Source organism: Dama dama, chromosome 18, assembly GCF_033118175.1.
Source record: "Dama dama isolate Ldn47 chromosome 18, ASM3311817v1, whole genome shotgun sequence".
In the NCBI taxonomy this organism is placed as follows: domain Eukaryota; kingdom Metazoa; phylum Chordata; class Mammalia; order Artiodactyla; family Cervidae; genus Dama; species Dama dama.
This window is the reverse complement of record NC_083698.1, coordinates 33716626-33738058: the sequence shown is the minus strand read 5'-3', so window position 1 is coordinate 33738058 and position 21433 is coordinate 33716626. Positions and strand designations below refer to the sequence as shown.

General features: G+C 36.8%; 1 protein-coding gene across 3 annotated transcripts in view; it reads right to left on the bottom strand.

Moving 5' to 3' along the window:
• The window catches only part of SEMA3D (semaphorin 3D), a 218896-nt gene that overhangs the window by 5878 nt on the left and 191585 nt on the right, over positions 1 to 21433 (bottom strand). For all 3 annotated transcript variants that reach the window (XM_061165129.1, XM_061165127.1, XM_061165128.1), the window contains 5 exons: positions 21120 to 21208; positions 19317 to 19358; positions 16297 to 16454; positions 13494 to 13558; positions 5375 to 5514 (listed from right to left, as the gene is read on the bottom strand). In XM_061165129.1, the coding sequence (XP_061021112.1) occupies positions 5375 to 5514; positions 13494 to 13558; positions 16297 to 16454; positions 19317 to 19358; positions 21120 to 21208 (494 nt within the window). The remainder of the gene's footprint in view (positions 1 to 5374; positions 5515 to 13493; positions 13559 to 16296; positions 16455 to 19316; positions 19359 to 21119; positions 21209 to 21433) is intronic.

Sequence of the window (21433 nt, the reverse complement as noted above, 5' to 3'; positions counted from 1 at the left end):
AATAACAATCTCAAATTTAACATGTACTATATTTTATTTTGTTTTAAATAATTTTATTGTAGGAATTATTTTTTAATTTAAATACATCTTAGATCAAGAAACTGAAATTCTGACTCCATAGCCTAGGTTCTGGTTCCTTTCTGCTGTACTTCCTATGACTACTCATTTATCTTCCCTGATTGGTCTCCCATTTATCAAGTTGGTGACACGGCATATGGTGTATTTGGGAGGGGGGGTGGTTAAAAGTAAAGCTCTTTGAAGGTTAAATGTGAAGTATTATTAGAAGCATCATAGACTACTGCTATACTGCTGGAGAGGTGATGTTCTGAAGCTTTACTTCTGTGATTTAATGGAAAATGGCCTGTGGCTATTATTAATAGCAAGGTGATCAAAGCGGGTGACTTCAGTTACAGTTCATCTTTGGATTTTCTTTTCTAGCTGGTATTCTTGCTAATTTTTTTCTTAATTTATCTGTTTTAATTGGAGGATAATTGCTTTACAATATTATGATGGGTTTTGCCATACATCAATATAAATCGGTCATAGGTATACATGTGTCCCGTCCATCCTATCTTGCTAAACTGCATTTAATGTGACTCTTAGAGATTGTTGCAGCTCTGACTCAATACTTTTTATTCTTTTCAAGCTTCTGACAGGAAGGAATGATGACTTTGTGATTTCACACATATTACACAACACTTTATCATTATTTTTGCTATTCTTGTTTTGTGTCCTGTTTACGTTATTTTACTCTGAAGTCTGGCCCCCTTCCCTCCTTTCCAGTCTACTTCTGTCCCTACGGGATTCAGGGTTTCATAAACACCTGGCATTTCATTACCCCATAGGGGTCCTTCACTTTTCCTTTCTGTGATGGAATGCTTACATTTTCTTTGGTTTTTGACCTACAGATAAAAAGTTTGCTTTAATGAATTTCTTTTTGGATTTATCTAAATTCTATGAGATAATTTAAGGGATTTTTTTTTCTCTTCCTAAAATTTCAAAAATATGCTTTAATAAAATGGTATCTCTAACAAAACATTTTTAACATAAATTTTCATAGGATTTTTGCAATCTAGAGATAGAAATCTGTGACCCAGAAATTAAGTGGTTGATTAACACTTGCCTCCTTCACATTCTCATTCTCTGTAATGCTTTCATTCCATGCTGGAATAGGATGCATTATGCAGACTACATCTCGACAGTGAAATGTCAGCACAGTCAATTTAGAAAATTCAGCTCCTCTACAAAGAGATAATGTAATCTCTGGCCACTGATTTAAACTCATAGAATTTTCTCCACTCTAGTGATATGTAAAAGCTGCTCGGCCTTACAAATCAAAACCACGCTTGAACTGGGGTCGACTATCCATTTGCCTAATGTGAACAAGGATAATATATCTGGCATTATTAAGTGTGGATCTTCAGTGAAGGGCAATTCATTTAAAATGAAAAGAGAAACATGGAATGGGACAAAGGACAGTTAGGTATTAAGCAGCAGGTAAAGGTCAGGGAGTTGATTCTCTGATAATAGCAGCTTAATGGTAACTCCTTTGCAGATAATTCACCTGTCAGGTCTTTCAGAGCTAAAGCATGTGTCGTCGAAGTGACTAGGGCTTCAAGAGTATTTCCCTTCAACAAACATAGAGGAAGACATTTAAAAATAGTGCTGAGGCAACTGGCTCATTATTTAAAAGAGAAAAAAAATAAAATGAATACATAACTCATTCTTGATTAATATTCTGGAGAAAATGTAAATATAAAATATAAACTGTAATTGTAGGGACTTCCCTGGCAGTCCAGTAGTTAAGACTCTGTGCTTCCATTTCAGGGGGCATGGGTTTATCCCTGGTTGGGGAACTGAGATCCTACATGCCATGCAGAAGGGCCAAAAAAACCCCCCAAAAAAAAACAAAAAATTGCAATTGTAAAAGTAAAATCACAAAATGATGAGAAAATATATAATGTTTTTACTGGGGAAGGAACTTATAAGCACAAGTGAGAAATCATATAAATCAACAGATGTGTCCAAATGTGTGTGTTATGAACACACAAAAGAATTTTAGAGATATAAAACATAATAAAAAGTTACTTGTGCATAATGTTAAATGTTACTATCTAAATATATAAAGGGTTTATTAAAATTTTTAAATGAATGTATCAACATAAACTAAGCAAGTAATAGGTAAGGCAGTTTGCCAATATGGTGATTTTGATGAGAAATTAGCAGTATACAGTTGTTTATCCAAAGCTGTAAGAATATTAAAGTCTTTAACTCTCTTATTTTACATTTAAGAATCTGTCCTAGAAAAACAGACAAGTAGAGAAAGATTTAGCTAAAGGAAAATTGATTACTTTAAGAGGTAACACAAGCTATTTAAATAAAACATGGAACATGAGTGGATGATTGCGGCATCAGGCTGGCAAGGGTGTGGGACAGGAAGCATGTAATAAAATTGAATGGCAGGGGAACTTGCTGATAATATAATGGTTAGTAGGAAAAAAACCTGAAATAGAGATCAAAATATATGTGTGATTATCTACACTTTGTGATCTCATAGTCTTTTATACGTTACTGTAGTTTCAAAACCATTTATATTGCTTTTATAATAAAAGCAACAAAAATAAAGACCTACAGATAGAAACATACAAACATTTGAAGGTGTTTTTAAAATATTTTTAAAATCCATGAAAGAATTGCTATCACAAATGGTATATTATTTATTCAGATCTCAAAAGTTCAATAGAAGCTTGGGGACTGTCAATTAACTTACTGGTTACAGCATAAACATCATCAATTTCAAGAACAGCTCTATAAGAAAGTCAGCAGACAACTGACTCATGACCTTCCCAACAGCACCCAACTGTGAAACAACTCGGCAAGGAAATGTTCTTCTCCTGGCAGAGAATAACCTGGTGACAGCCTCTGTGCCACAGGGGATCCTGGGCCTTCCCTCAGGCTTTTTTTCTTTTTTTGAGTGGAGGAAAGATTTCAAACTGTGACCTTCTTGGTAAAGAGCAGAGGGTATCCTGCTGGGAAAAATGCTTCAAATCTAGTCTGGATTGTGTCCCTTTCCTCAGCTCAGGAAGCAGTATTGCATATCCTGGACAATGTATAACTGCCTATTTACAAAGATAGATGAAAATATCAGTTGAAGCATTACAGCTAAAATATTTTAAGTATAATTCAATAAATACACTATTTCTGCTCCATTGAAATTTATGGTACCACCATGACTGTATGATAAACCATTAAAATGTACATTAAAGTAATGCATAGGTTTTTCTGGAAACATAAAATATATGAATGCAAACATGCATAAGCAAATGTATGTATCTGTAACTGGCAGGGCACCCCAAGCAGAGTTCAACATTTTTTTAAAGTTAGATTAAATTTGTCATGGAGGAAGAAAATCGTTATTAAAAAATTATATTTAACTGAAAAGAAATCATCAAACTTTATTGACTAAAATTAAAAATAGTTATTTGAAATATTCAAAAATAAAATACTGTAATGTAACTAAAAGAAAACCTGCATGTTAAAAAATTCAGATTAATGTTCTTCCAATATCTCATGGATAAATAATAAATGCTTTATATCTTGAATTTAAATCATTTGTATATCAGGTAAAACTTTACTGTATATTGGTAAACAATGAGACTCTTAAACACTTGGTATAAATATGGATATGCCATATTCTTAAAACTTCTGAATGTAATAGCAAGAATCAAGTTTTACTAGAGAATTTGACATAAGGACAATTGTTTGTCATATTTGACATGAGGACAATTATGACATAAGGATATGAGACAATTATTCCCTTAGTATTAAATATGTGAAGGGTCAACATTTTGGTAGAAAAATTATTCTTAGATGAAGAGAATAACAGCTTCTTAGTTTAACAGTGGACCATACCATAAAAGTTGGTTCTCTGGCTCCAAGGTTTCTCAGCCTCAGCACTACTGACATTTGGGTGGAGCTGGATAGTTACTTATTGTGAGGGACGGAGCACTGCACCATGATTAGCATCATCCTTGACCTCTACCTACTAGACATCAGTAGCACCCTCCCTTCATGCAGTCACAACAACCAAAAATATGAATACTTTGGGAGCAAAACTGCCTGAAGTTGAGAACCATAATTCCACAGTAATGTTTGACTGATTACATATCCTATTTAAATGTTTATAGAGTTAACAAGAAGGCTGATATTTTAGAGGACATCTGGTCCTCCTACTTATATGGCAGAGAAACTGGGTGCTAGAGAAGTCACCACCTGCTCAGAAACCCTCAGCAGTCAGGGTGAACACATCATTAGTGCTACTTCCTATTTCACACATCCTCCCAGACAGAGAGTGTCTGCGATGTTATATGAATTATTTTACACTTGTGAGTAATCCTCTGCTTTGAAATTCACATTCTCAGATGGTTTTTTTTTTTTTTTTTCCATTTTATTTTGACAGGAACTTTTGCATTTATTTTATTTACCTTAGAAAATTTTGGCCCATGGGACTTCAGTAATATTACCAAAGAATCATCACTCAACTCACCTGATTCTGACCCTGTGTTCATTCCATTACAATTACATTATCCTTAATTTAATACTGGGACTTTTAGAATTCTAGATTATCACTGGTTTCTCAAATACTGTCATTTAACCTGTTTCATGATGTTCAAATAATATTAATACACAATTTCTCAGACTACCCAAACTCATCTCATTAAATTCAGTAACATATATAACTTAGCTATCTCACAAGGATTTGTGAGATACAAATCCTTGTAATATGTTTTAAACACATATATGTGTTAGAAACACCGAAACAGGGAAAAGTCACAAGTAGAGCATCCATGTTACTTTTCCCTCTCTGTTGATTTAATTTTAATACACTAGAGTGAAAAGGTACAGTTGTCTAGAGACTTATCCAATGTATTCATGTGATGATATGATAAGATATATATTTCCATTTTTGTACAAACTTGACATGTTTCATTTTTAGTCTAAACTGAATACAATGTGAGTTAGAATTTAGTCATTGTGCTACTGTGAGGGAAAAGTCTCATTCTTGATCAGGAATTGTTCTAAAATATAGAGAGTCTATGAAAAACTAAAAGTTGAGGAAGAATCATGTACATTTTTTTATTTGTCTGCTTCTAAATGTATTTTATTAACACATTTGCATTAAATTGGGCTATTTGTCTCTCAAAGGCATTGTTACTTTGGATACCAGAGTATAAAATTTTACTTTCCTTGTTATCAAGTAGTGATAAGAGCTGCATTTGGCACTAAAAGTTGAACATCTTCTCTCACAACCTAAATTTGATGTAAGTTTTACACTTTCCCTCAAGGTGATCTTTCTTTGATGACCATAACTTACCTCCTCTCGATGTTCATCTCCTGACCGCTGGATATACCACTTAATAGATGCTTGCTGGGATTTAGGTATACATTCCAGAAAGGTTGAATTAAATTCAATGCCAAAAATCACCTTTTCATCAGCAGCTTCATGACTAATGCCTGGAAAGCAAACATGGAATAGGAGATTAACCTTGACCTGATTTTAAAAGCAATGGGAAAATAGACTGATTTAGAACAGATGCCATGAGGGAAAGATTCATATACATTATTAAAGAGAAATGAAATTCATAGCATAGTATTTGTTACCTGTGAGTAAAATACTAATAGATTAATTTTTAAAACTCTGTCCTGGCATTTCAGTTTTTATTCTTTCATCAATATATTAACTTTTGCAGTTTCTTTTTTTAAATAAGAATTCACAAGATATAATGAACATTGAGCCTCTTTGAGTTGCACTGAATAAACTCCAACATCTTTTAACTTTAAATCTTTTAATTTGTAGAAAATATAACCACTTTTGTAGATAGTTCTGCAAGAACAATTTATTTCACCTTTAAATAGAAATTCATTATGAATTGGTCCACAGAGCTGACCACAAACCGTATGTTATGACCATATGACATTTCAGTATCAGAAAAGTAAGTGCACTTCTCTATACTTGATGAAATTCTATGATGACACTAATACGTTGGATATTGTAATACTCTGAATCAGGGTATTATCTACCCCCAAAATGTTCTCTTTTATTCAAAGAGGGATATTATAGCCCTGCACGCATCTGCAATAAGACAGTTAACGGGAGGCTAAAGGATCAGTCTCTCAGACACCTTCTTCTCGTAAATCAACTGCACCATCTGAAATACATTCCATCCAGAGTAGCCAAAGGCTGTGTCCCATGTGTGATCTAAGATCTGTAGCTCAAATTTGATCAAATAAAAAATGACGGCTTCTCAGTCTGGCCCAAACATGCACTTTTTCAACATATATTCAGATGTCTCAATTCTGCAGATGGGCCTACTTAGCATTTTAGGCATAAACCAGGGTAAGGCTTAAGGGACCTAAGTGAATCCTAAATCTAAGCACCCTGAATTATCAGCAAATGGCACGAATGCACATGCATTCAATAGTTAGGTTTTTTTCCTAGAAACTTCTTTTGAACTTATTTGTGTCTTACCAGCAAAGATTAAGTCAAGCATGCTGACCCTATTATGAATTAACCTTATCTAACCTTCAAAACGGAGAAGGTAATGGCAACCCACTCCAGTACTCCTGCCTGGAAAATCCCATGGACGGAGGGGCCTGGTAGGCTGCAGTCCATGGGGTCGCTAGGAGTCAGACAGGACTGAGCGACTTCACTTTCACTTTTCACTTTCATGCATTGGAGAAGGAAATGGCAACCCACTCCAGTATTTTGCCTGGAGAATCCCAGGTATGGGGGAGCCTGGTGGGCTGCCGTCTATGGGGTCGCACAGAGTCAGACACGACTGAAGTGACTTAGCAGCAGCAGCAGCAACCTTGAAAATGCATGGATTCCACTTGAAATCTGTAGCCTATCCACTCTCTCTCTGCCAATCCAACAGATTACAGCCACAATTTTCTGTTAGTAAATTCCTAATGCACAGGAAGATCACCAGTGCCAATCACAGAGGAGAAAGGCATGTATCATTTCACAGTAACAGAGTAACAGACAGCATTTTCCTGAGCAAAGGGAGTTCATGAACAAAGCAGGGAGGATGCATGCTGGTCTTAGGTGAGCGGGCAAGGGCTTGGGAGAAATTCAACTAGACAGATTCAACCAAAGAACTAGTCAATTAAGTAAACGTTAAATTAGTGAAATCAACTGGAAAAGCGAAATAGTGAGCTGACTATATGAAATCCATCTTCAAATCAGTAGAAAGTGACCCTTTGACACAAAGTCATCTCCACATCAGTTTTACTACAAATTAATTTACTGAATTTTCCGATAATGTTTATCTGAGTTTAAAATTTTCTACTTGTAAATTTAAACATGTGTGTGTGTGTTCAAAAGCATCAATTCTTCAGCACTTAGCTGTCTTTATAGTCCAAATCTCACATCCATACATGACTACTGGAAAAACCAGAGCTTTGACTAGACAGACTTTTGTTGGCAAAGTAAAGTCTCTGCTTCTTAATATGCTGTCTAGGTTGGTCATACTTTTCTTCCAAGAAGCAAGTGTCTTTTAATTTCATGGCCACAGTCACCATCCACAGTGATTTTGGAGCCCCCAAAAATAAAGTCTCTCACTGTTTCCCCATCTATTTGCCATGAAGTGATGGGACTGGATGCCATGATCTTCGTTTTCTGAATATTGAGCTTTAAGCCAACTTTTTCACTCTCCTCTTTCACTTTTATCAAGAGGCTCTTTAGTTCTTCTTCACTTTCTGCCATAAGGGTGGTGTCATCTGCATATCTGAGGTGATTGATATTTCTCCTAGCAATCTTGATTCCAGCTTGTGCTTCATCCAGCCCAGCACTTCTCATGATGTACTCTGCATATAAGTTAAATAAGCAGGGTGACAATATATAGCCTTGATGTACTCATTTTCCTATTTGGAACCAGTCTGTTGTCCATGCCCAGTTCTAACTGTTGCTTCCTGACCTGCATACAGATTTCCCAGGAGGCAGATCAGGTGGTCTGGTATTCCCATGTCTTTCAGAATTTTCCATAGTTTGTTGTGGTCCACACTCTCAAAGGCTTTGGCATAGTCAGTAAAGCAGAAGTAGATGTTTTTCTGGAACTCTCTTGCTTTTTCGATGATCTCATGGATGTTGGCAATTTGATCTCTGGTTCCTCTGCCTTTTCTAAATCCAGCTTGAACATCTGGAAGTTCACGGTTCATGAACTGTTGAAGGTTGGCTTGGAGAACTTTAAGCATTACTTTACTAGTGTGTGAGATGAGTGCAAGCTTCCCTGGTAGCTCAGATGGTAAAGCATCTGCCTACAATGCAGGAGACCCGGGTTCAATCCCTGGGTCAGGAAGATGCCCTGGAGAAGGAAATGGCAACCCACTCCAGTATTCTTGTCTGGAGAATTCCATGGACCAAGGAGCCTGATGGGCTACAGTCCATGGGGTCTCAAAGAGCTGAATACGACTGAGTGGCTTCACTTTGAGCATTCTTTTACATTGCCTTTCTTTGGGATTAGAATGAAAACTGATCTTTTCCAGTCCTGTGGCCACTGCTGAGTTTTCCACATTTGCTGGCATATTGAGTGCAGCACTTTCACAAGTGTTTTATTACTATCCATTGTTAAAGGTACAAAAGTTGCATACAGTAATGTTTTTAAAGACTAGAATATGTATCTTTCATTTAAGTGTAAAATAATTTTAAAGAATATTTTAATCTTTCATAATAATTTTTTTTCATAGAGAAATATCTAGAATGTTTCTTCATAATACACTTAGGACATGTCACTGATGTCGATACAGCAAGATTATATATAGTTAACATTGTTTTAACAGTATCATTAATAACCATGCAATATCACAGTACATAACAAATGATGAACAAAAGAAGAAAGAAAGAAAGAAAACATCTACCTGCTAGTTATTCAAAACTTGATTACCAGGTCAATGCAATGCATATTTTTGGTGGGTTATAAGCAACTCATCTCCTCTCTTCTTTACCAAAGACAATTGTTCAAATGTGACCCTTTCTCTTCCTTGAGATTGAAAACCCTTAGTTTGAAAATACCCTCTTAATTTCTACTTTAATTCTCACAATTGATTCTCTATCACTGACTTCTCCTATTCCAATCAATCACCAAACTACCAAAATAAATTACTTTTATTTTTAAAAACAACTTTTCTTAGTAATATGAAAGAGTTCCTTATCACTTACAGGGTAAACACAAATGCCATAGAATAACATAGGGATCGTCACAAACTTAACCAAACCTATGTAAGTCCTTTCTGATTTTAAGACCTGTTAGTTAATCTACTTAGGAAAGTGTGATTGTTTCTTTAAGGAATAGCTCAAGTGCTATCCCTCTGAGTATCCCTTCCTTCCCCTAAGTGTGATGCAGACATTTTTTTTTTTTTTTTTTTTGGCCTACCACACTGGCATTACTTTCAATATAGGGAATATATTAGTGATTATTGCAGACAAATTCACCACTTTTATATTCCAGTGACAGAGACAAAGTAATCAAGTGAATGAATCGATAATATAGTATCTTGGCTGTGTTATGCAGTACAAGTAAAAATAAAGCAGATTAGGGAATAATTAGGGATAGAAGGGAAGAAGGGTATTTCAGGTAGGTTGGTCAGAAAGGGTGTCTCTGAGAAATTAACACTGATACTAACATTTCAATCATGGAATAAAATGATGTGAGGATAGAGCCATGTGGATACCTGAAGTGAAGAGTTCTTCAGGTACAGAGGAAACAAATGCAGACAGGGCTGAGATAGGAACCAGACTAGTGCTTTTGAGAAACTAATTTCAAAAGATCATGGGCTTCCCAGGTGGCTCTTAATGGTAAAGAACCCACCTGCCAATGAAGAAAACATAAGGGATGCAGGTTCGATACATGGGTCAGGAAAATCTCCTGGAGGTGGGCGTGGCAACCCACTCCAGTATTCTTGCTTGGAGAATTCCATGGACAGAGGAGCCTGGTGGGCTACAGTCCAACCCAAAGATTCTGACATGACTGAAGCAACTTAGCACACACACATACTCTAAATGTTCACAGCAGCAATATTTACAACAGTCAAGACATGGAAGCAACCTAAATGCCCATCAACAGATGAATAGATAAAGAAGATTTTCATAATGTTCATACACACACACACACACACACACACATAATGGAATAGTACACAGCCATAAACAAAAATGCACTAATGACATGTGCAGCTGCATGGATGATCCTAGAGATTATCATACTAAGTAGGTCAGAAAGAAAAAGACATATACCATATACCACTTATATGTGGGGTTTAAAATATGACACAAATGAACTTATCTATGAAACAGATTCACCCACACAGAAAAAAGACTAAGGGTTGCCAAGGGGGAAGGGGATAAGGAAGTGATGGATTGAGAAAGTGGGATTAGTGGATACAAACTATTATATATTAGAATGGATTAAAAAAAAAAAAACAACAAGGTCCTACTCTATAGAAGATGACCACTTTTCAGCAGGAAAGCTATGACAAACCTAGATAGTGTGTTGAAAAGCAGAGATGTCACACTACTGACAAAGGTCTGTATAGTCAAGGCTAAGGTTTTCCCTGTGGTCACATATGGTTGTGAGAGCTGGACCGTAAAGAAGGCAGAGCACTAGAGAGAATTGACGTCTTCAAACTGTGGTGCTGGAGAAGACTCCTGAGAGTCCCTTGGACTGCAAGGAGATCAAACCAATCAATCTTAAGGGAAACCAACCCTGAATTGGAGGGACTGATGCTGAGGCTCCAGTATTATGGTCACTCGATACGAACAGCTGACTCACTGGAAAAGTCCGTGATGCTGGGAAAGATTGAGGGCAGAAGGAGAAGAGGGAGTGAGAGGATGCGATAGCTCGATGGCATCGCCAATGCACTGGACATGAACTTGGGCAAACTCCAGGAGATGGTGAGGGACTGGGAGTCCTGGTGTGCCACAGTCTATGCGGTTGCAAAGATCCAGACATGACTGGGTGACTGAACAACAACAATAACTGTATTTCACAGGGAACTATACTCAATATCCTGTTAAGCCATAATGGAAAATAATATGAAGAAGAATAAATATATATGGCTTCCCTGATGGCTCAGTAGTCAAGAATCAGCCTGCCAATGCAGGAGATGCAGGTTCGATCCCTGGGTTGGGAAGATCCCCTGCAGAAGGAAATGGCAACCCACTACAGTGTTCTTGCCTGGAAAATCCCATGGACAGAGAAGCCTGGTGGTCTACAGTCCATGGAGTCATAGAGAGTCTGACACAACTTAGCAACTGAACAACAACAAAATAACTAAATCACTTTGCTATACACCAGAAACTAACACAACATTGTAAATCAACTATACTTCAATTAAAAAAAAAAAAAAAAGCCTCCGATAGTATTGAAATGGACGGTGTTAAGGAGTGAATAGACAGAGATGGAATGTTTAGGTAGTAGAATGAAAAGGAAAGTTAAGAACACTCAGAAGGAGAAGCCTATATGGTAAAGAAAAACCAGAAGTTTTCCATGAAGCATACATGTGCTGGGAGACTATCTCTGTAAACGCAAGGCCCTAATGTGTAGTGCTGGCTGATTTTTCTGGTATAAGAACTCCCACCGTGGCTGATTCAAGGTACCAATGGTTTAAAACCAGCTCAAAAAATTCCTACATGATAAACAATCGGCTCTCATGGGGCCATAAGAACTGGCTCCAGCGTATCACTGCACCACTGCATGCAAGCCAAGTGAAGAAAGTGTTTCAGTGAGGAGGGAGCTAGAGAGTAAGTAATAATGAGTGCTGAAAAGTGTGCGTTGGATTTGGCAAGGGAGGAAATCACTTGGTGATCTTGACAAAAACTGGACTGAGTTAGAGTGGTGATGGTACTTAGAAAACGCAATGTACAATGGAGCATAACAAGAAGGGCATGTGATGAAGTGGAGACAGAGACTGTGAGTGCCTTAGACAGCAACAGTGTCTTATAAGTCCTTATAACATGGCATTTATTTTACTTGTTTTTATGTTTGTTGCTCACTCCCACCCCTCACACACACTTAAATTTAAAATCCATGAAGGTGCAGGTTGTTTTCTTTTTTGTTCATTTGTTGTCATTTAGTCGCTAAGTTGTTTTCAACTCTTTTATGACCTGTGGACTGTAACCCTGCCAGGCTCCTCTATCCATGGGATTTCCCAGGCAAGAACACTGGAGTGGGTTGCCATTTCCTTCTCTAGGGAATCTTCCTGACCCGGGATGGAGCCCGCATCTCCTGCATTGGCAGGAGGATTCTTCTTTTTTTTTAGAAGGATTCTTTACTGCTGAGCATATCCACCATACCTAAAACAGTCCCTGCTAATCTCATATGTGCATGTGAAAAACTGTATGCACAGCACAGAGTAATGATTGCTAAATAAAACACAGGCTGTTACAGTGAATCACCTGCACATTGGAACAAGAAAACAAACGTCCTATTCTGGACTAGAGCTTGTTTTTCAGAAGAATGATATTTTAAGTGATAAACAATTGTGTTGTTTTTAAATTAAGAAAACTCTGCCAGACCACCAGTTACAGACTATGAAATGTGGCTGTTTACTCAGTGGTGGGTGGTTACTAACAATGTGATGACGGGAAGGCAGCTCCTTTCTTCCTCCAGTTGTACGTGTGTTTGTGTGTGCACCTGTGTGCATACATCTTCTATCTGAAGGCAGAGCTTGAGAGTGGAAAGTAACTAAAGCTCTGGAATATATACATTTACAGATTGTATTCTCTGTTACCAGAGTCATTCAACAGACTTTCTCAATTTTCTACTCCTCCCTTCTCACGCTCAGACTTTCAAGATCCTCCTTTCTATGACATTTTCTCTGAATAATACAGCCTCTGGTGATCTCTCTTTTTTTCCCCTAAACTCCCACATCACGATTTGTACATTATGACATTTCCCCAAAGAACTGTAAGTTATCTAAGGAGTCTCTTTGTCTCAAAGTATGACCGGGTCAATTATATGCACATGGAACTCACTTAATAAATATTTACTGATTGAATGGTACATGAATTAATAAGTGAATACAAATAATGCACAGGCTACCTAAAGTTTCTTTCTAATAAGTCCAGCCCTTTTATCAAACTTTTCTTGGAGGGTCTCTTCTGGGATGGTCTAAACGTCCATATGTTTTGGACTATATTCTGCTTTATCTCTAATGGCAGTTTCAGACTTTACAAGGATGGACAAGGCAGTAGAAAAGGGCGGAAAAGGTATAGGAATTTTAAAAGCCATATGAAACAAATAACAATATAACAAAGAATTATATTCACTTAGGCATGTGAACGGGGGGCTGATTTATAAAACCTTCTATTGCTTTTCCAGAGCACAAAATGGGATCTTCCTACATAAAAGATATTTTAAGTCATATAATAACAAAGACACACCAAGGTTAGGCTTACAGTTTTCAGTGAGAGTAAAGAATAGTAGACCTATACTTACTGTCTTCTATGTCCCAGCACTGGGTGATTGGGTCCCCATATTTGACATCTTGGCGTCTAGCTCGCCTATGGAAAAGGGATTAAACTGTTTAGAACTTCAAGCATGATATCTGAAATATGAAAAGTCTATATATAACACTAATAACAGTAGCAGAAGCAGAACTGTACTTGTTTCACTGCTTAACTTAAATGCAGGTCAGTATTCCGATTGCTGCAACATTAATCCAAGTACTACCAGTTAGGTAGAGTCCTAACAGAATGGATCTTGTTTCAGCAATAAGATGGTCTGAATTTTATTTAGCCACCACAATTTTTCTTTGATTTTGACAAATTATTCAGCACAACAGGTTGAATATAAATGTATTCCAGTTTTTATTTACACCCAGTTGGGGGGGGGGGTAACTATTTGTATCTTCTATTTTTCAGTCAGTCAATGGAAAGTAATAAGATATAAAAGAGCTTTAGTCAGTGGGTAAGAAAGTATGCACAAATATAAAATGCTTTATCATACGAAGATTCATTATTTATGTGATTAAACAAGATAGATATTATTTGAAACAGAAGTACAAGTTTGATATGGCATGAATGGCTAGATGTTATTTCTATCTACTGATACAGTTCACAATGTTTCTCTCATAGTGGTGCTAATGATAGTAATAAAATAATAGCCTTGTACTTTATTGTCACATGTTTTCCTTAAGAGAAAATAATAACTATTGTATATTAAAGAAATCTGCTACATCTAAGTTAAATAAATTTTATACTCAGTGTGCAGTTTCATTTGCTTTGGCTATTTTATGTTGCCCCATCAGAGATCACAGATGTCACAATGAATATTCTGTGATACTAGGGTATTCCTTAAGGGGAATGTTGACTGGATGACAGTCTTGTGGAAGATTCATCTATCATACACATTTTTTGGCTCACACAAACATTATGTTAGGTAAGGGAGAATATCACAGTGGCATGTCTGCAAGATCAGAGATACAGTCCTGGGAAATACAAAAAGAAAAAATATGATGGTATAAGGTACATAAGGTCAAGAATGTTTTTAAATCTTGGCTTCATAAGGAACAGGATCAATTTATCAAACTGAAGGTTCATTACCAACTAATGAGCATGCTTGTCTTTTAGGTTCTAGAAAAGAAAAGCATTGCCCAAAGACTACCTAGGATGAGTATATTCTTTGTCAAAAACTAACAAAAATGTTGTGACTTTTTACTTTAAGCTTGAAATAATGGTATGTGCCCACTTACATTCAATTCAGAGATTTCAGGGAATATAAAAAGGTCTTGGCATTGTGTCTGTTTTTGTACTATACATTCAATCTGAGATACTAGAATTTACAATTTAACAGATCAGTTAACTTTCAAAAAATAGAAGTGCATATGTAGTAGTAAGACTATTGTATGCTCACCTGCTATCTTGTTAAGACCTAAAGATTAAAAATATATATATATATATACAGTTTGCTGACATTTTACCTAGAACAAAATATACTTTGGGTGATACTTTAATAAATAGTGTTACTGTAAACCACATTTTAAAAGATATTTTAATATATCAGCCACCATAACTCATATTAATGAGCACTCAGGTTGTTTCCAATAATTTTGCTATTGAAAACAGTGCTGAAATGAACAAACATATAATTTGTGGTACTTTTTTGCCCATGTGTGTATAAATAAATTCCTAGCCTGGGTACTGTTGGCCTACAATGACATTACTTTTAAGAGAACATAAAGCACTAAGTTACAAACAGTGGGACATAATTTGATATTTAAGCATATCTGGGTGGCAGAAATTGGCCAAGTTGGAGTAAAAGCAAAATTCCACATAATCACTGGGATGTACTGTGGGCTGTATATAATCTACAGTATTACAAAAACATACATTTATACATTATTTGTAAAGTAGTAACTATGAGTATATGCATATTTATAAATAAGGGAAGAAAGGAAGAATGTACAAAGGCTATAGTAAATAAAGCAAACTTTTTGTGCTTTCTGACAAAGATGAAGGCAAAGGATATAAACAATTATCAGAATTTTTTAAAGCTCTGAAATCAAGGGTTATCAGTTAAATCCATTAAACCTGTAACCTGCCTTCATTGATCAAGCTTGCTTTAATTGCTGCTATAAAAAGGTGCATATCTCCAAGCCTTTTTGCCCAAGTTGTTGGAGTTGGTTGTGTCCCATTTGAGCTCTAGCCAGTTAAGACACTGGCCTTCCCTCTGGGCATGTGAGGGTGTCCAGTGACCTTTTGACATCAGAGACCAAAACTCCACCCTCCGAGCATACATCCCAGGAAGAAGCCTGTAGCTTAGTTCCATCTGCACAGGCCATTGCTTACCTCACCTTTTCTATCTCCAATTACCTTTCCCAGGCTCCCCAGCTCTCAGCTTTATCCCATACACATCCTGAGTCCCTCACCTTTGGGGAGGCGGATTTGAGACTTGTTTCCTGTCTCCTCGCTTGACTGCCTCATGAATAAACCCCATTCTCTGCTGCAAACCTTGGCATCTCCACAACTGGCTTGCTGTGCGTCGGACAAACAAACCTGGTTTGATTAAAACCTCCACAATTCTGGATTTCAGAACGTTCTATTTTATCCTCCTTAAATTTAGCTTTATGAAAAACTATAAAGCACTTAGGTTATAATATCCCTACCACAGACCATGTTTCCTGTGTGTTTTCTCTTTAAACTAACTACAGGAGAAATTGGCCAACTTTTACTCACAACTTCATGTGAGCTGTTCATCATATAAAATGGAAGACTTCCTCTTAACATGAGGTGCTGCTCACCGTTTTGAAGTGGGCGCATATCGAGAGCATGCATGTCCGTCCCAGGCACAGTAGGGGTCTCGGGCAAGACAACAGTCTGCGCACGCTTTTCCGTAAGTGTCGCATCTGTGCAAGGAAAGCTGAACCAATCCGTCTCGGGAACCAACATACAATTGTTGCTGCAAATCAGGCAAAACAAATGCATTAGAAGCATCTTTCAGCCTAGTCTTAAGAACTTCCCTTTCTTGAATACCATATCACAAGTCTAAATCTGTCTCCTCGGGTGCCACAGGAAGAGTAAGATAAGTCAGTCTTCAGTCTGGCTGAATGGTGGTTTGAAGATGTTGATCCTGAATTGGACAGCATTCTATAGAGCTAGAGTAACCTTGGCAGTAATTTAAGAAGGTCAAAAACCAGCTGCTAGACTGAGGAATTAAGATGTCAAATTCTTTCTCAATAGTTGAAAATACACTTTGGTGGATTATATCAAGCACAGATGCTATAGGCAACACTGATGGTCTTCTCTTGCCATAAGAAATGACCAAAAGGAGGTTTCTAGAGCTTTTTCTGTGGTTTTAACTAACCATTTCATTTGCTAATGAAGTACGGATCCCTGAAGGAAAATGAGTTATAAATGAGAGAGAAAGTATTTGGTATCACTGTGAAGAAAGTACTAAGGAGGCTTGTAGGATGCTATATCACACGTGAAAGCCCGCAGGATTCCAACAACTCAGCAAAAAAAAAATTACATTTTGAAAATAAGTCCTAAAAATAAGGTACCACATCCTCACATCCTTACATGAATCTGAGGACATGTGGTGGTGGCAGAGAGGAGGGATCATCCAAGTGAACAAGCCATTGTCTGTGCCTTCAAATGACATGCGGTCAAGTCTAGCAGACATACCAAACTTTAAATGGAGGGGAAAGAAATCTGGAAATAGACACTGGCACAAATAACAGATGTGTACTCTACCTATAGCAACCTGTCTTATACCCCTACCAGCCACTAATCTGCCAGTTAAGACCTCCAAGAGGCTAAATGCATATATTGTTTAGTATTTATTTTACTATATAATTCTCTATAATGTCCTTGAAACTCTTCCTTTTCTCCTGTTCTCCCGTTTTATTTCTGTCTAAGATTTGTTTCGTTTGATGACTCCTTTCTCTGCAGTGAATGTTGGGTTTCCTTCTTTTCAGTTCTCTTCTTTACTCTTCTTCCTGTACAAAGACTCAGTGGTATCTTGAAAACAACATAAATATGCACATACTGATTCCCAAAATCTATGCTTCCTACCCTACCTTTCTTTTTATTTCAGCTGTGTGGCATGTGGAATTCTCAGTTCCCTGACCAGGGGTGGAACCTGTGCCCCTTGAAGTAGAAGCATGCAGTCTTAGCCACTGGACCCCCAGGGAAGTCACTTCCTACCCTACCTGACCAAGAGACAGCATCCCAGTCACCCAAGGCACAAATCTGGGAGTTGTCTCTGAATCTTCTTTCACTCTCATTCCATCTGCCACCTTATCTCTCCATTCTCTCATGCAGAACTCTCTAATCTACTTCCTCCTCCCTCTCCCCTGCCTTTGTCTCAAGTCCTTATCATCTCTTTCCAGGATCACTTGTAAGTGTCCTACTATTACCCCAGGACTCAATCCATCTTCCACACTGCCACACCAGACTGCTCTCTGTAAGAGGAAAATCTTATCATGACACCCTCCTGCTTAAAATCTTTCAAGGTTTTCACTGTCTTGGATAAACATGTTAAACTTCTCAGGAGGGCATCCATGCAAAGATGTGTCTACTCTTCTGCTGTTTTACTTCCCCAGGTTCCTTTCTAGCATCCTTGCTCCATAAGCACAGGTATGCTCTTTGCTCCAACTGTACACAAACTTACTAGGATAAGTTACAATCTTTCACTCTTTATACCTTTTCAAATGTTCCCCACTTCTACTTGGCTTCTCCATCCCACCCTTCTTTCTATCTGATTAACTGCAAGAGCTTTCATAGCTCAAGTTGTCTTTCTCTTAGCTTCCTCTCCCTGCTCCCCTGGCCCCCTTTTCCATCAGTTCCTCTCTTTTCCGTCTCCCTGGTACATGGTTCCATTTTTGCACTACTGTGTTTGCATATGCCTTTGCCTTTCAGCTCCACAAGAGTTTCTAGAGATGAAGACTTATGCCATTCATCCATTTCTGTACCCTCCAAGGGCAGTAGCAGGCCTAAATGTTGAATGAATGAACAAATTAACAGAAAAGACTGAAGAAGAAATCTATTTGGATATTTTCCTAATAATCCTTGTATCATACTAAGTGTACTTACTCTACAGATTAAGACCATTTTAGCAACACCTTAATGTTGAACATATTATCTATCATGTGTTTTACGTACATATCAAGAGTATGTATAGAAATGGTAATGCAAGTCTGAACCTCTTGAATCAACTGGGGTTTGGAGTATCATATCCAAGAACTGTAATATCATATTAAATATTATTATTGTTATTATTAGCTACCATCTATTTTACACTTAGAAAGTACCAGCTCTCTGTCTAGAATTTTGCATATAGCATCCAATTTATTAGGAGGTAGATATTATTCTTCTAACTTTACTGTTGAGGAAATTGACTCCTGGAGTAAGATATTAAGTGGAAGGTTGGAGGTTAACTATTGGGCTGTTTGCCACTGCAGTCTAACTCCTACACTCCCTGATTAAAAACCATTTTTAATGTTTAGTTCTAGTATTCTATTGTTACATGAATTACTTTACAGCCTTGACAGAATGGCATTCTCATGAGACTAGAAAAGTGAGCTCAATTTTCAAGAGCCAAAGAAAGGGAGAATGTATTATTCAATTAATGAAATTGGGTTCCATGTCTCCTAAGGCAAGGCTGAAACAATGCCCAATAATCAGTTACAAAAGAAACAACCTAAAGCTTTTTATAGATTTATAATTTAACTTCCTGCCTCAGTGGATTTTCCCTAAAATAAACTTTGATTCAAACAGTCTTCCTTTTGTGGCTAATTTTTACAAAAAAATTAGAAAGTACCTGCTTCAGAGACAACTCCATGTTCAAGATGATTGAGGAATGCTGAAAATAGAAGTTAACCGTTAGTAATCATGAACAGTCTTTTATAGTAGCCAAGATTTTATCTTGTACCAAAGATAACTGGAGTAAATTTCAAGGCTCTGTTATGTAGAGGAGAAAAAGATCTTAATGTTTGCTATTTCCTTCCCATGTGCAGTGATTCAACCTTAATAAAAATTATCAAAATAGTTTCTTATTAAAGAGAAATTACCTAAATATATGTGGAGGAATTCTGCATTGGAAATTGTTCCCAGTTACCCATAAGGTTTCTCCCTCTTCTGACTTTGCTTATCTTAACTGCTTCCATATAATTCAAACTAGTGTTGACAAGCACATCTCCATAATTATTTATTGCCTCTTTCTGCTCTCACTTAGATCAGTAGTTCAAAACTTGTTCAAGTAGCAGAATTCTAAAGAGTTATAATGCTCCTTGTGAATGAGCATATTCTTTATAGGCTCCTACACAACATGATGTGTATAATTTCATGGGGGGAAAGTTTTATTTGTAGGAAATACATCTCTATGCAAGCAATATAAAATTTAAAATATGAACAGAAAAGTTCCCAAACTAAGAAAGATGGGATGTTTAAAATTCTTTTCCTCTATCATCAATCTTTCTCTATATATTTATTTCTCAAAATCGATATGCAAAATTTAAGAAAGTATATGAAAAAAATGAAAAGAAAAATGTTAAATGAGGAAGTTCTATCAAATAACTTTTTTTTAATGAATTAAGCAGACAGGTTCATTGTTTAATCTTAAGAGTGGAACCCAAACAATTTCTTTTGACCACTAACAACCACTGAACAGACTCAGTCTAACATGCCTCTATGTGTTGTGGGGGCTTTATTTTTGGCCTCTTGGGTTCACACTTATATTTGACATTGACTTTTCCCTCAGGAACTACGCAAGGCTTTGTTTTCAGAAGATAGCAGACAGCAGGTCTTGTTCTTGTTAACTCCTGGACCACTAGTATCATCACGGTGTAAACAGGAACCAATGAAGCCTGGCACGTTAATTAACTTGAGCCCTTCACAGTGGAGGGTTCTACTCTCTTTTATGACAATAGACGTTCACATGGAAACAGTATATTTTAATGAACTGTCTCAACAAAAATGTTACAAAAGACGCAGCATATTTTTCAAAAGCTCTTCTAAGAAATGCAATTTTATTTCTAATTTCATTTTTAGAAAATAACTTTGAACTGAATCTCACTGAACATCAACAAAGAATGCCACAATTCAGATTTACTTTTAAAAGTCTAAGGATATTCCCCAAATCTGGAGAAATGTTATTTTAGATCTACTAACTTTTTGGGTGATTGAGAGGAACTTAGCATACATAAAGATTTACTATCATGCAACTTAAAAAAAAAAATTCCTTATAGAAATACAGGGAAACATGATTTATACACTTTCTAGTTTTCTCAAATTCAACTGAGGAAAAACTGAAAAGTAAAATTTATAAAGCAGAAAAGCATCTGGATAGTAAAACAGATCCCAGGCTTTCATCTACTGTAGTGATTTGTCTGAGCATACGCTTGGAAAACTCAGTCATGAGGGCTAGTCCCAGGAGTCCCAAGCTAAGTTATATTCTACAGGGGAAAGTGAGTCCCACTCTTGGTTGCTTTTTAAACTTTTTTTCCTTCACTTAAGGAAATAAAAAATAAAGGAGTTAATTGCAAAGACTTCTCCAGAAAAAGTGATGATATATTGAGACAAACATGTCCCATATCTTCTCACGGAACTCTGGCCTAAGTCTTACCTTGAATATCTGTAACTCCTCCAGTACTACCTCTTCCATATTCCACTTCTCCTTTGAAATGCTGACAACTTTTAGGACCGTTCCAATGTCTGAAAAAACACATTACCCATGATCCTTCTGTTTCTGCTTCAATGTTTAAACATTTTCTTAGCAACCTTCACATTGCTCCCCTCATTTTTTTTCTCAATGCCTTTCAAGAAATCAGGTTAAATAAAGCATGCAAGAAATGAAGCTTAATGTATTAATATATGATTCTCCTCTTCTGAAATATTATAGCTTTCAGCTCATAGAACATATGTTTATAAAGAAAATAT